The following is a 14,211-nucleotide window of genomic DNA, read 5'->3' as shown; positions in this document are numbered from 1 at the left end:
AAATCGCTGGCCAGAGTTTTTGAATTAAGAGAGCCGCTGCAAAGATTTCTCTCAGAAAAGAAGTCACCGCTAGCAGCACATTTCAGTGACGAGGAATGGGTCGCAAAACTGGCTTACCTGTGCGATATATTCAACCTGCTCAATGAACTCAATCTGTCACTTCAAGGAAAAATGACAAGTGTCTTCAAGTTGGCAGATAAAGTAGCTGCATTTAAAGCCAAATTGGATTTGTGGGGACTGCGAGTGAACAGAGGCATATTGGACATGTTGGCATATTGGACCCATTTGTCAACAAACCAGGTGAATCTAGCATATCTGTGCAAGAAGATGATCAACTGCTGGAGATCGCAAATGACGGCGGCCTTAAAATTAACACTCTGCCGGTGTTCTGGATTAAAGTCATGGCAGAATACCCTGAGATCGCCACCACCGCACTGAAAACCCTGTTGCCATTTCCGACATCCTATCTGTGTGAAGCGGGGTTTTCTGCAGTGACAGCAACCAAAACAAAACAACGGCGTAGACTGGATATAAGCAACACACTTCGGGTGTCATTGTCTCCCATCACTCCCAGATGGGACCGTCTCTGTGTAGAAAAACAAGCGCAGGGCTCCCATTGATTTGGCATTATGGTGAGTAAAAATTTCCATGCACTTTATATTAGTTTTTGTGGTGTATCTGTATCTGTGCAGGCATGTAAAACGTACGCACGTAACTCTCAAAGGGTCGGTGCACTAACGCGCCGCACCAACACCCCCCCCCCGGGCCGCGGTAAAATTTGCCAAGCGTTGACCGGTCCGCGGTGATAAAAAGGTTGGGGACCACTGCCCTAGAAGGTGAAGCTAAACTGCTGCAGACCACTGATTGGTCAGAGAGAGTCTCCACTCACACAGGGCATCTTGTCAATAGTGACTGACTTTTAAAACTATGCACAACTACTGTACATTGTACAATTGACGCAGCATGTACATTGTTAATAGTTGACAGAGTCTCTTCATGCATTTTTCAGTGATTGGATGGCACGCACTTGTGTTCTGGAAACTGCTCAAAAGATCACTTATTGTCAATATACCTCGGACTGCTCCAATTTCAATTTCAATTCAATTTATTTTGTATAGCCCAAAATTACAAATCACAAATTTGCCTCAGAACATTACAGAGTTCCAGCACATTAAATGAATATGACAGAAATTATCAATATAGTGTGAGCAGTAGGCATGATGCTATGACAGCTATCCATCCTCTGAATGCCTAAGGTCTCTAGGTTGGAATTATAAAGTTTAATGAGGCTGTGATTATCCTATAAGTCACACCAGGTCATTGTATACTGTGACATCAAGTTTGGCCTCACTACAATGAAATGATTACTATAGGGAATCACATCATCATACATGAATACATGAATAGGCTATTTGAATCCAGTCATACCACATTTATGCAATTCCATATATAGTTTAGAAATATTCAAATGCACCCTCATTCTCACGAGGGTGTATTTTAATTTTAATTTTTAATCATATAAATTGTAAATTCAATGAATTCAGTTTATTTAGTATAGGCCCAAATCACAATTTACCAATTTGCATACGACATCCCCATCCCAGGACCTCACATCGGGAAAAAGTGATGAAACCTTCAGGAGAGCAACAGAGGAGGATCCCTCTCCCCTGATGGACAGATGAATATCATGTGACCAGATGAACAGAGTTACAGAGTTACAACACATTCAATGAATATGACATACATTATGAATAATTAGAAGTAGGCATGGACCACGATCCAGATAACCACAATCCATGTAAACAGAAGGAGGTAGAGAGGAGGGGCATCTGCAGAGCCATGGCAGGAGGCCGGGTGCATGAAGCAGGAGGCAGGGCCAAGGAGGGAGGAGGCCGGCCCACCAGGCAGGAGGCATCACGAAGGAGGCGGGGCCAATGGACCCTGTGAGGCGAGAAGGCACAAAGACTACGTGGAAGAAGTAGAGTTACTAATGTGCAATAAAGAGACCTGAATTCGTCCATAAGAGAGAGAGAGGAGCTCAGTGGATCCTAAAACGTCGCTCACCAGAAGCCTATAAGCCTATAGCAGCATATCAAGGGGCTGGACCAGGGCAAACCTGATTCAGCCCTAACTATAAGCACTATTAAAGAGGAAAGTCTTAAGTCTATTCTTGAATGAGGTGACTGTGTCTGCCTCCAGGACTGAAAGTGGAAGCTGGTTCCATAAAAGAGGAGCTTGATAACTGAAGGCTCTTGCTCCCATCCTACTTTTTAGGACTCTAGGAACCACAAGTAGCCCCGCATTTAGTGAGTGCAGCTCTCTAGTGGGGCAATATGGTACTACAAGCTCCTTAAGATATGATGGTGCATCACCAATCAAGGCTTTGTAGGCGAGGAGAAGAATGTTAAATGTGATTCTTGATTTTACAGGGAGCCAGTGCAGAGCAGCTAATACAGGAGTCATGTGATCTCTTTTCTTAGTTTTTGTGAGTACACGAGCTGCAGCATTCTGGATCAACTGGAGGGATTTAAGAGACTTATTAGGGCAGCCTGATAATAAGGAGTTGCAGTAACTCCATGATTAACGTTGGTGGTCATTGAGGCTTCATAGTTTACAAATACAAATTGAGATCGATCTGATAAATAGGATTTAAACCAACTTAGTGCGGTACCTGAAATGCCAATCGACTGATCCAATCTCTGTAATAGGATGTCATGATCAATGGTGTCGAACGCAGCACTAAGGTCTAATAAGACCAGTACAGAGATGAGTCCTTTATCAGCACTAAGGTCTAACAAGACCAGTACAGAGATGAGTCCTTTATCAGCACTAAGGTCTAATAATACCAGTACAGAGATGAGTCCTTTATCAGCACTAAGGTCTAACAAGACCAGTACAGAGATGAGTCCTCTATCAGCACTAAGGTCTAACAAGACCAGTACAGAGATGAGTCCTTTATCAGCACTAAGGTCTAACAAGACCAGTACAGAGATCAGTCCTTTATCAGCACTAAGGTCTAATAATACCAGTACAGAGATGAGTCCTTTATCAGCACTAAGGTCTAACAAGACCAGTACAGAGATGAGTCCTCTATCAGCACTAAGGTCTAACAAGACCAGTACAGAGATGAGTCCTTTATCAGCACTAAGGTCTAATAATACCAGTACAGAGATGAGTCCTTTATCAGCACTAAGGTCTAATAATACCAGTACAGAGATGAGTCCTTTATCAGCACTAAGGTCTAATAATACCAGTATAGAGATGAGTCCTTTATCTGATTCATTAGGAGGTAATTTGTAATTTTCACCAGTGCTGTCTCTGTGCTGTGGTGTTTTCTAAATCCTGACTGAAACTCCTCAAATAAACTATTCTGATGTAGAAAGTCACACAACTGATTTGCGACTACTTTCTCAAGGATCTTAGAGAGGAAGGGAAGGTTAGAGATCGGTCTGTAGTTAGCCAACACCTCTGGATTAAGAGTGGGCTTCTTCAGGAGAGGTTTAATTACAGCTACTTTGAAGGAATGTGGTACATGGCCTGTTGGTAAAGACAAATGAATTAGCACCTCTCTACTAGGTATTATCAAAGAAAATGTCTAGTGTCATTCTCAGTGAGCCTGTAGCACAATCGACACGATGATCAATCTGGGACGGACTAAAGTTAGTTTAAAATCAAAAATTATTAGATAATGGTCTGATAAAAGAGGGTTCTGTAGAAAGACTATTATATGCTCAATGTCAATGCCACATGCAAGGACAAGATCAAGGGTGTGGTTAAAGCAGTGAGTGGATTTCTGTACTCTCTGACAGAAGCCAATCGAATCTTCAGTGTTCACTATATGTCTCCCGATATGGAGGAAACCTGCATACTAATATATATTGATGTTCACATGCATATTATCACTGAAAACACTTAATTAATGTATAATAAAGACTTATTGAACATGTATACCACAAGTTTTATTCAGCATATTATTTTATAACTTTTCTCTTTATTTATCATAGCATTTTTACATGCTTCCATGGTGGATTTAAATTTTGAAAATCTTGACCACTCCACATTTCAATCAGGTGTGTTTTTCCTCTTTCTAGGTCACACTGTAGGCACTTCAAGGTTGAAGAGAAATACTGCCACATCGTTCATTAACCAAACACGTCTAAGGAAACATTTAAACAGTACTGTCATTAGTGTTGCGTTGCTTGTACTTCAAAGATTCCTTTGGATATTACTACATCCTTGAATTGGGACAGTATTATAAGCAGTGATGTCTTAAATAAATAATAATAAAAATACAAGTTCCAATTAACCATATTAACCTTAGCAAGAGAGCATCACATGACCAGTGACACAACAGTTGAAAACTGCAATGTGTATGCCATATCAAGTTTCCCACTGACTGCAGTTGTCCTTAACATAAGCCTCAGTCACAGTGTCAAACTGGCTGAGTTCCTGTATTTATGAAGTAAAGTATGGCCTGCCAGCTATCCTTGTCACTTTGTAAGTGTTGAGTCCCGGGGAATCAAACCCTGGCGACACGCCTTTCTTGTTAAAGAGGTAAAAGTTGAAAAGCTGTCTGTCCTGTGCCTCCAGGGAGACAGAGGCACTGTTAACCTTCAGCTTGCAAGGGTATGGGCTCTCAAACACCACCCTGAACACCCTGTCCTGCAGGAAATCTAGCCGAATAGTTCGGTACTTGGAGGGGACAGTTGCGTCCACCTGTGGTCCAAACTGCTGCATGACCAGCACCCCGTCTGAGTCCACCGAAATCTCATAGAAGGTCATATTCCTGTAAGTGAAAAAACCCACATAGGGAGCTGAGTTGGGCGTCGGTCTGAGAGTTCGTCGAGCATTTCTAAAAGCCCTCTCCATTGCGGGGATGAGAAAGCTGTAGGCCTGACTCACAAGGTCCTGGTCTGCAGGCCGAACCCCAGCCATCAGGACCACCAGTCCCAGTTTAAGCCGTGGCACCAGGGAGAAGGTGGCCGCATAACCGTCCAGGTCGCCGTCCTTCCTCACCACATCATAGCCAAACTGCTCGTTGATCTCCCAAGGTGTGCCGGTGGAGTTGGCAAAGTAGCCGCTGTGGCATCGGAAGAGTGGGGTCAGCATGGTGTTCAGGGTGTCCTGGCGGAGCAGGGTTCCACCGTATGCACCCAGAATAGCCATCATGAGCTTGGCCATGTCAGCTGCTGTGGAATACATCTGGCCTGCAGGTCGGTACCAGCCGAGGTCGTAGAGGGGAACTGGCTGGCCGTTGCTGTACACACCCACAGCCATCTGCCTCTGAATGGCTGGATTCAAGTTGAAACCAGTGTCCTCCATGCTGAGCCGCTCTAGAATGTTGTCTGACACCCAGCTCTCAAAGTCTGAGCCAGTCACCCTCTGGGCCAAGATGTTGGCCAATAAGGAAAAAGCAACATTGCTGTAGTGGCATCTGAGGGGGAAAAAAGAAAGTAATGCCAGAGAGGCTTGCAGGCTATCTCTGGGTGCAAAATACAAAATGATCCTTGTTCTATACATTTAAATCAACCTCCTTTTTCCACACAGAAAGGACACAGAGTCTTACTTGGTGCCGGGCTCAGCCACAAGGACATCATCCTGTAACAAATGGAGGGCTGCCTCTGTGTCTCCATTCCAAAGGAGATTAGTTGACCGTAACCTTCTGGGTAACCCTGTGAAAATATTAGAAAACCTCAGTGAGTAAAACCGGTGAGTAAATCTGTAAACTATGTCGCCCTTGTACCCTTTTGTGAATTTGTCCCAAAGTCAGTTAGTTGATCACCATGGTCAATACTAAAACAACTACACTCATAGGTCCCAACAGGATATATCCTAATAACTTTGATGAGCATCAGCAGAACCATATAGGTCAAACTATACATCTATAGAGTGACGTATCTCAACATTAACAGATATGCCTGGACCCCAGTAATACTTCCTTCTGGCGTGGGGGTGATTTTTTTATTAGATGGATAATTATGAATGTTGACACATACATTCACATCTACCTCAGATTAATTCTCATAGCTGTCCCTGAAAGCTGTACCCTCAGCACGGCATCCCCCTCTGTTAATCCCTCCTTTCCATTCTTAGTGCACAGAGATGATTAGCTCTATATCGGGACACAGCTCAGTGTAAATATAGCCTCTCTCTCTGTTCATGTGAGTCGAGGTTAGCTATGGCGCTGTAGTGGTGGTAGAGACTTGTCCTTAACAGAAACAATATGGTGAGTGTGAGAGTTTAGACCTACATTTTCACCAATGTACTTCCTTCACACACTGCTGCTGAGCTATTTGACGGTGATGAAATGGGATGATAGGATGTTGACGCACCAGTTACACAATGGATCAGCTTTGTTATTAACTTGCCACTTCAATAACCACAAGGTATGGATGTACAGTGTTAATTTCTATAGATGTTCACAACCAATGCTCCACAGCCTGAAATCTAAGAAATTCTTCTATTACCATCACACCCACTTTACAAAGGGATCAGTGGAGTTTGGTCCAGCTCGACGCAGTATCAAATACAATACAAAGGTTTGAATTGCCTTTTTTTGTTTGTTTTCATTTGTATTTCTTATTGGATGTAGCCAGTGCAAATATGTTTTGCCAATTAAAACTAGAGTTGCTAGAAGCAGCTAACAGTTAACTTATTGTTTCCATAATTAAAATATGTTGTTTTAAAAGTTGTTTCAGAAGTGGCTTACAACAACCTGTACAGTTCTGTCCCTTCAATAATGCTTGTTGCATATTTAGAATATAGTTTTGGTTAGTGTTCTGCATCATATGCAGTCTGTTTACCTGCATTTGACCAAAGCCTGCTCACACAGGATTGGTCAGTACAACACAGACTGCAAAGGGAAACCAGAGCACCTCTTATACCAAAGTATTGTCCCATAGCCTGTATTCTGCATTTTAATGAAGAATCTGCAACAAAAGTTATATTTTACTATATTGTAAAATGATTATACTCCCACCTGCCAAGCTGTGATTGGTTGATTGTTTCTCCACGTGGAGAACACCAGAACAAATCAGAGATGATAGTGGTGATTCAGATATCTGGAACCAGGCTCCACATTATTTGATGTTTGTTCCTTTAAAGTTACAGTTAGTAATGTTAATAAAAATAACTTTTTGTCATATTTGCCTTAACTGTAACTATATCTTCACATAGTACACGTGACATATAATCTGTAAAAAGAAAGTTTGGCGCAGTCGGTGGCCGGTGCTGGGTCACAAACTTTACAACAGTACACTAATATAGTTTTCTGAAAACATTAAAGACGAGAAAAAGGCAATGTGGTAACATAATCTTGATCAGAGTAATTGACTCCTCGGCTCTGATTAATTGTGTCACACAGTGCTGCAGAAATGAGTTCTAACACCCTAAATTGAGTTGTATTTTGCACTTCTGTTTTTGTATTTTTTAGGTTGGATGCCTAAATAAAGTCTGTGATTAACAGAAGCTGGAGAGACATGAAATATGTCAATAAATATTCCACAAGCTCTTAAAAAAACAGGCGGTTGCTAACGAGAGGCTCAATGAGAACGTCATCACGCTGCCTCTATCTCAGTGGTGGTGACAGTTTGTTTATGGCCTAACGTCAGCTTTTTACCTCCTCGGCTGATTGTAGTTACGGTTCAAAATCATAATAATTGGTGTCCATTTTGAAGATTATCTTGCTGAACAAATCGTGTAACATAAACATTTGTTTTTTTACAGAGCCATATTTATGCGATAATCCAAAATGCTATGGAAAATGACCATTGGATTTTTGTTGAGGGCACCAGTGTGATGCCAACTTCTGAGTTTGCCTACAAATATGTCATCCCTGCAGCACTCTGTTATGATCACCATGTCATTAAACACATACAACAGTGTGGTTACCAGAGAGCTGGCCGGCCATCCTGCGTAGGGTGAGTCCAGGGAAGTGGCTGCCGAGGGTCCTGACTGCCGAGGATGCTGGCCCCCCACCTTTCCTCAGAGGGTCCTTAATGGTAAAGTTGTCTGCGTATTTGTCCAGAGGGTCGTCCAGAGAGTCCACCAGGCCGTCCTCCCAGAGCTTGTATAGCATCAGCGTGGGGAAGATCTTAGAGAGGCTCGCAATTCTGCAATCACAGTGGTTAAAGTAAGCGTAACACATGTATCCTAGTTGAACAATACATTCCCATTGCTGCTGCACAGATCATAACTATGCACTTCATTGATCTCATTGATCACTGATCCTATATTGCGCTTACTTAATACAATGATGTATAACCCTAATTCTAACTCTAAGCCAACAGAAGAATTAGACTGCAGGTTACATGTGGTAATTATTATTGTTCAGATGGAGTTGCTAATATTATGGACTGGCTATCATTATTATTAATGAATACGTATTTGGCATTGAGACAAATCACCACTTCCCTTTTGAGGTATCATATTTCATGTTAATCTCTTCCACACCAGCTGTAAATCTCACCTGTACACTGTGTACTCATTGGGTGCCGATGAGGACGGATCGCTTACATTCTTCTTGCCAAAGTTTCCATTCCACAAAACCGAGTCATTTAAAACAACGATGGCCGATATCGCTGGCAGCCTGGGGGTGTGAATGCTCGACCTCAGGAGTACATCTATCTGTCAGGACAAAACCCAGTGAGGACACTACAAGCAGAATATTGTCATGATAATCATTTTATATGATGAAGCAAAATGAGATGAAAAGAGATTCACCCTTTCTAAGGCCCCTCTCAGCGATGGGATGGGATGTGTGAGGGGCACAGGCTCAGGAAAGAGAGGGCACATCTCCTCTACTGCCTCTTGTTTTCCAACCACTTCTGTGGACAAGCCAGAGTTATCACATATGAAACAAGTCATCTGTCACTGTCGGAGAAATATACAACTCAATTGTACAACCAGAGATGCACAGTGAGACTGGATGACTTCTTGAGCTTGTTAAGGTAAATGACAAACATGTTTCTAAAAGGTAGAAAAACACCTGTCCAGATGGGTTGATTAACTCTGCCCCACCTGTTACTGGTATCTTACACCTATACCTATATATACCTTATTATTACTAATACAGTACATTATGTAATAATCTTTTAACAGGACAGTATTCTTCAGTTTGTAAAATGTATATGACAACTAAGGTGCTAAAATCATGATGTAGGGCAATAGTGCTAGTTGGTAGGGAATACAGGTTTTTGATACAACAAAAATGCAGAATGTGCACTCTAGCTGTAAAACAATCATACTGTACAGTTTATTTTAGAATGTGCTGTAAATATGTCAACCTGCTTTCATTTTCCCAGGAGTGCAGGTTATAAAGATGAGTGTTTTTATTGTGTGACGTTTGTCACAGTCAGACAGTACACTCTGAACACTCAGAGGCTGTTGTCCCACAAACATCCGGCTTTGCTCCTCCCGTCTCTCGGCAGGAGTTAAAATCAGCTTTAACGCGGCTGCTAATCCTGCTGCTACTATTTCCAGTTTGGTGTAATCCTGCAAACGAGCAATTACACCAAAGAGACTCAGGAGGCGCAGGCCCAAAAGTACTTTCAGGTTGGAAGGTGTACAAATGTGTTGGTCTGATAGACTTTACCTGTCTTCAGCTTTGGCATCCTATACTGCCATATGAAGCAGCAGGTCATGGCCACGGACAGCAGAAAGAAGACAACCATACCCAGCATGGTCCATTTCACCTTCATCTTGTCTACTGGTTCTTATGGGTATCAGTTTCATTGTAGAAAAAAACATGTTAGTGTTAGTCAAACATACAGCAGGAACCCTCTTTCAGGGTTTTAGTAACGTTTGACAAAGACTTTCTTTTTCCATTGACAAGTAAGTTAACATTTCTCTTACAAATAGAGAAATCTGCGGGACAGATTCTTTATCTTACCAAAGGAAGGAAAACAAGCAGCAGATGTCTCTCCTTGTCTTTGTGTTATTCCTCATCTTTAGACAGCTACAATCCACAGTTTAATTTTCTGCGAGGTCCACAGGGGAGAAGCCAGCAGGACTGCATGAAGTCAGCTCTCCTGCTCCTGAGCAGTCACCACAGAGCATTACCTACATATTAATCCTGGTTGGCTCCAGAAGAAAGGTTGCATCTTCCACTCCACCGTGACGTCATAATCTGCTGGGAGATTCAGCCGCAAGCCAAATGCATGGAGGGCTGTGGGATGTAAACCTGCTAAGCACTCAATCTCTACAATCAAATCATCTCGCATCCGCTGAGGTTAATTCCACACATGCATCACTCATCCAGTGGATGCACTCCATCACCATATCGGAGGGATGGGGAGGGTTAAATGTCACGATTTAGCAGATATAAACGAGCAAAGGTCTGATGGTCGCGTGCAGAGAAAGACTCAATTATTATTATGTTTAATCTTTAAGAGCATTTGAAAGAAATGTGCAGAAGAGCCAGTATGAGTTCTGTAAATAACACTTTTTAAGACAAGAGATATGTTGAGGCCTGACCTCATGCCTCATTGGCCACGCCTCTTTGTATATTTGTATTTGCCTCAGAGGGCTTTACAATCAGTACACATACGACATCCCTGACCTTTGACCTGACATCAGATCAGGAAAAACTCCCAAAAAAACAGAAAAAAAACAGAGGAGGATCCCTCTCCCCGGATGGACAGATGAATAGATGTCATGTGTACAGAATGAACAGCTTTACAGAGTTACAACACATTCAATGAATATGACAGAAATTATGAATAATTAGTAGTAGGCATGGACCACAATCCATGAAGGAGGAAGAGAGGAGAGGGGGGCGCATCAGCAGAGCCATGGCAGGAGGCCGAAGGCCGGCCCACCAAGCAGGAGGCATGGCGAAGATGCCGGACCAATGAGGCCAAGCGCTGTTAGTCTATTCTTGAATGAGGTGACTGTGTCTGCCTCCCGGACTGAAAGTGGAAGCTGGTTCCATAAAAGAGGAGCTTGATAACTGAAGGCTCTGGCTCCCATCCTACTTTTTAGGACTCTAGGAACCACAAGTAGCCCCACATTTAGTGAGCGCAGCTCTCTAGTGGGGCAATATGGTACTACAAGCTCCTTAATATATGATGGTGCATCACCAATCAAGGCTTTGTAGGTGAGGAGAAGAATTTTAAATGTGATTCTTGACTTTACAGGGAGCCAGTGCAGAGCAGCTAATACAGGAGTCATGTGATCTCTTTTCTTAGTTTTTGTGAGTACACGAGCTGCAGCATTCTAGATCAACTGGAGGGATTTAAGAGACTTATTAGAGCAGCCTGATAATAAGGAGTTGCAGTAATCTAGTCTGGAAGTAACAAACGCGTGAACCAGCTTTTCTGCATCTTTTTGAGACAAGATGTGCCTGATTTTTGAAATGTTACGTAGATGAAAAAATGCAGTCCTTGAGATTTGCTTAACGTGGGAGTTAAAGGACAAGTCTCGGTCAAAGATAACTAGAGATTCTTTACAGTGGTGTTGGATGCCAGGGCAATGTCATCTACAGAAACCACATCACCAGATAATTGATCTCTGAGATGTTCAGGGCCCAGTAAAATAACTTCAGTTTTGTCTGAGTTTAACATCAGGAAGTTGCAGGTCATCCATGTTTTTATGTCTTTAAGACATTCTTGAATTTTAGCGAGCTGGTTGGTCTCCTCTGGTTTGATCCATAGATATAATTGAGTATCGTCTGCATAGCAATGAAAGTTTATGCAGTGTTTCCTGATAATATTGCCCAAAGAAAGCATATATAAGGTAAATAAAATTGGTCCAAGCACAGAACCTTGTGGAACTCCGTGATTAACGTTGGTGGTCATTGGGGCTTCATCGTTTACAAATACAAATTGAGATCGATCTGATAAATAGGATTTAAACCAACTTAGTGCGGTACCTGAAATGCCAATCGACTGATCCAGTCTCTGTAATAGGATGTCATGATCAATGGTGTCGAACGCAGCACTAAGGTCTAACAAGACCAGTACAGAGATGAGTCCTCTATCAGCACTAAGGTCTAATAATACCAGTACAGAGAAGAGTCCTTTATCAGCACTAAGGTCTAACAAGACCAGTACAGAGATGAGTCCTTTATCAGCACTAAGGTCTAACAAGACCAGTACGGAGATGAGTCCTTTATCAGCACTAAGGTCTAATAATACCAGTACAGAGATGAGTCCTTTATCAGCATTAAGGTCTAACAAGACCAGTACAGAGATGAGTCCTTTATCAGCACTAAGGTCTAACAAGACCAGTACGGAGATGAGTCCTTTATCAGCACTAAGGTCTAATAATACCAGTACGGAGATGAGTCCTTTATCAGCACTAAGGTCTAACAAGACCAGTACAGAGATGAGTCCTTTATCAGCACTAAGGTCTAACAAGACCAGTACGGAGATGAGTCCTTTATCAGCACTAAGGTCTAATAATACCAGTACAGAGATGAGTCCTTTATCAGTACTAAGGTCTAATAATACCAGTACAGAGATGAGTCCTTTATCAGCACTAAGGTCTAACAAGACCAGTACAGAGATGAGTCCTTTATCAGCATTAAGGTCTAACAAGACCAGTACAGAGATGAGTCCTTTATCAGCACTAAGGTCTAACAAGACCAGTACAGAGATGAGTCCTTTATCAGCACTAAGGTCTAACAAGACCAGTACAGAGATGAGTCCTTTATCAGCACTAAGGTCTAATAATACCAGTACAGAGATGAGTCCTTTATCAGCACTAAGGTCTAACAAGACCAGTACGGAGATGAGTCCTTTATCAGCACTAAGGTCTAACAAGACCAGTACAGAGATGAGTCCTTTATCAGCACTAAGGTCTAACAAGACCAGTACGGAGATGAGTCCTTTATCAGCACTAAGGTCTAATAAGACCAGTACGGAGATGAGTCCTTTATCAGCACTAAGGTCTAATAATACCAGTACAGAGATGAGTCCTTTATCAGCACTAAGGTCTAATAATACCAGTATAGAGATGAGTCCTTTATCTGATGCATTAGGAGGTCATTTGTAATCTTCACCAGCACTCTCTCTGGGCTGTGGTGTTTTCTAAATCCTGACTGAAACTCCTCAAATAAACTATTCTGATGTAGAAAGTCACACAACTGATTTGCGACTACTTTCTCAAGGATCTTAGAGAGGAAGGGAAGGTTAGAGATCGGTCTGTAGTTAGCCAACACCTCTGGATTAAGAGTGGGCTTCTTCAGGAGAGGTTTAATTACAGCTACTTTGAAGGAATGTGGTACATGGCCTGTTAGCAAAGACACATTAACAATATCCAGCAGAGAGGTGCCAACTAAAGGCAACACGTCTTTAAGCAGAAACCGTTGAATGCCTCCTGCCCGGTGGGCCGGCCTCTTACCGTGGCTCTACTAATGCCCCTCCTCTTTTTCTCCTTCCTTTTCATGGATTGTGGTCCATGCCTACTACTCATTATTCATTTCTGTAATATTCATGTAATGTGTTTATGTAACTCTGTAACTCTGTTCATCTGGTCACATGACATCTATTCATCTGTCCATCCGGGGAGAGGGATCCTCCTCTGTTGCTCTCCTGAAGGTTTCTTCCCTTTTTTCCCTGTCAAAGGTTATTTTTGGGGAGTTTTTCCTGATCCGATGTGAGGTCAAAGGTCAGGGATGTCGTATGTGTACAGATTGTAAAGCCCTCTGAGGATGATTTGTAATATGTGATTTTGGGTTATACAAAATAAACTGAATTGAATTGAATTGTTGGATGGTTTGTGATAACTGCTGACGGCTCGTGACAGTTCAGCCTGACAAAGGAGTCTCACTGGGATCCTCCTGGTGATGCCGGTATTCCAGTAAATTGGTGGAGATTTATACTTATTTGTTCTGGAGTACCCTCACTGATCAGATGAGATAGTAGTTATCTGTGTAGGAGCCTCCTCGCCACTGATGTGAAGTGTTTTAAGTTTTACAATATTTATTTTCATATGCACAGCAATTACAGAGCATTTTCAAACTCAAGAAAAGAATATACAAAAATAAAATTAATTTGAGTTAGACAGAATTTAATCAGGAATGTAATAATTGTATATGCGTAATGAGAGTAAATATGTAAATATGTTGTAAAAGTATATAAATTGACGTGGTTAGAGTTTAGATTGGGACGAGAATACCAGCTCATCACTCACGTCAACGTGATGTTACTGATGTGTCGACGCTTGAGCAATGCAGTTTGGTCAAAGGATCGTCCACATACCTGATATCAG

General features: G+C 42.1%; 1 protein-coding gene across 1 annotated transcript; it reads right to left on the bottom strand.

Annotated features, from left to right (window-relative positions):
* Positions 1 to 4,455: 4,455 nt before the first annotated feature.
* On the bottom strand, positions 4,456 to 9,656 carry LOC117733872 (putative beta-lactamase-like 1). The gene is made up of 6 exons (XM_034537782.1): positions 9,567 to 9,656; positions 8,722 to 8,805; positions 8,468 to 8,625; positions 7,891 to 8,111; positions 5,567 to 5,672; positions 4,456 to 5,434 (listed from the first exon to the last, which is right to left on the bottom strand). The coding sequence occupies exons 1-6, from the start codon at positions 9,639 to 9,641 to the stop codon at positions 4,456 to 4,458; spliced, it is 1,623 nt and encodes a 540-aa protein (XP_034393673.1). The 5' UTR covers positions 9,642 to 9,656.
* Between the last annotated feature and the right edge of the window lie 4,555 nt (positions 9,657 to 14,211).

This window comes from Cyclopterus lumpus, chromosome 7 (assembly GCF_009769545.1).
Source record: "Cyclopterus lumpus isolate fCycLum1 chromosome 7, fCycLum1.pri, whole genome shotgun sequence".
NCBI lineage: Eukaryota > Metazoa > Chordata > Actinopteri > Perciformes > Cyclopteridae > Cyclopterus > Cyclopterus lumpus.
Note: the sequence above shows the minus strand (reverse complement) of the source record. Positions and strands in the feature narration are given on the sequence as shown.

Coding starts and splice junctions, on each gene's coding strand:
- LOC117733872 (XM_034537782.1), bottom strand. CDS start 9,641: ATGACCTGCTGCTTCATATGGCAGTATAGGATGCCAAAGCTGAAGACA. Junction 5,673..7,890: donor GATGGCCGGCCAGCTCTCTG/GTAACCACACTG, acceptor ATATTTTCACAG/GGTTACCCAGAAGGTTACGG. Junction 5,435..5,566: donor GTGGCTGAGCCCGGCACCAA/GTAAGACTCTGT, acceptor TTTCCCCCTCAG/ATGCCACTACAGCAATGTTG.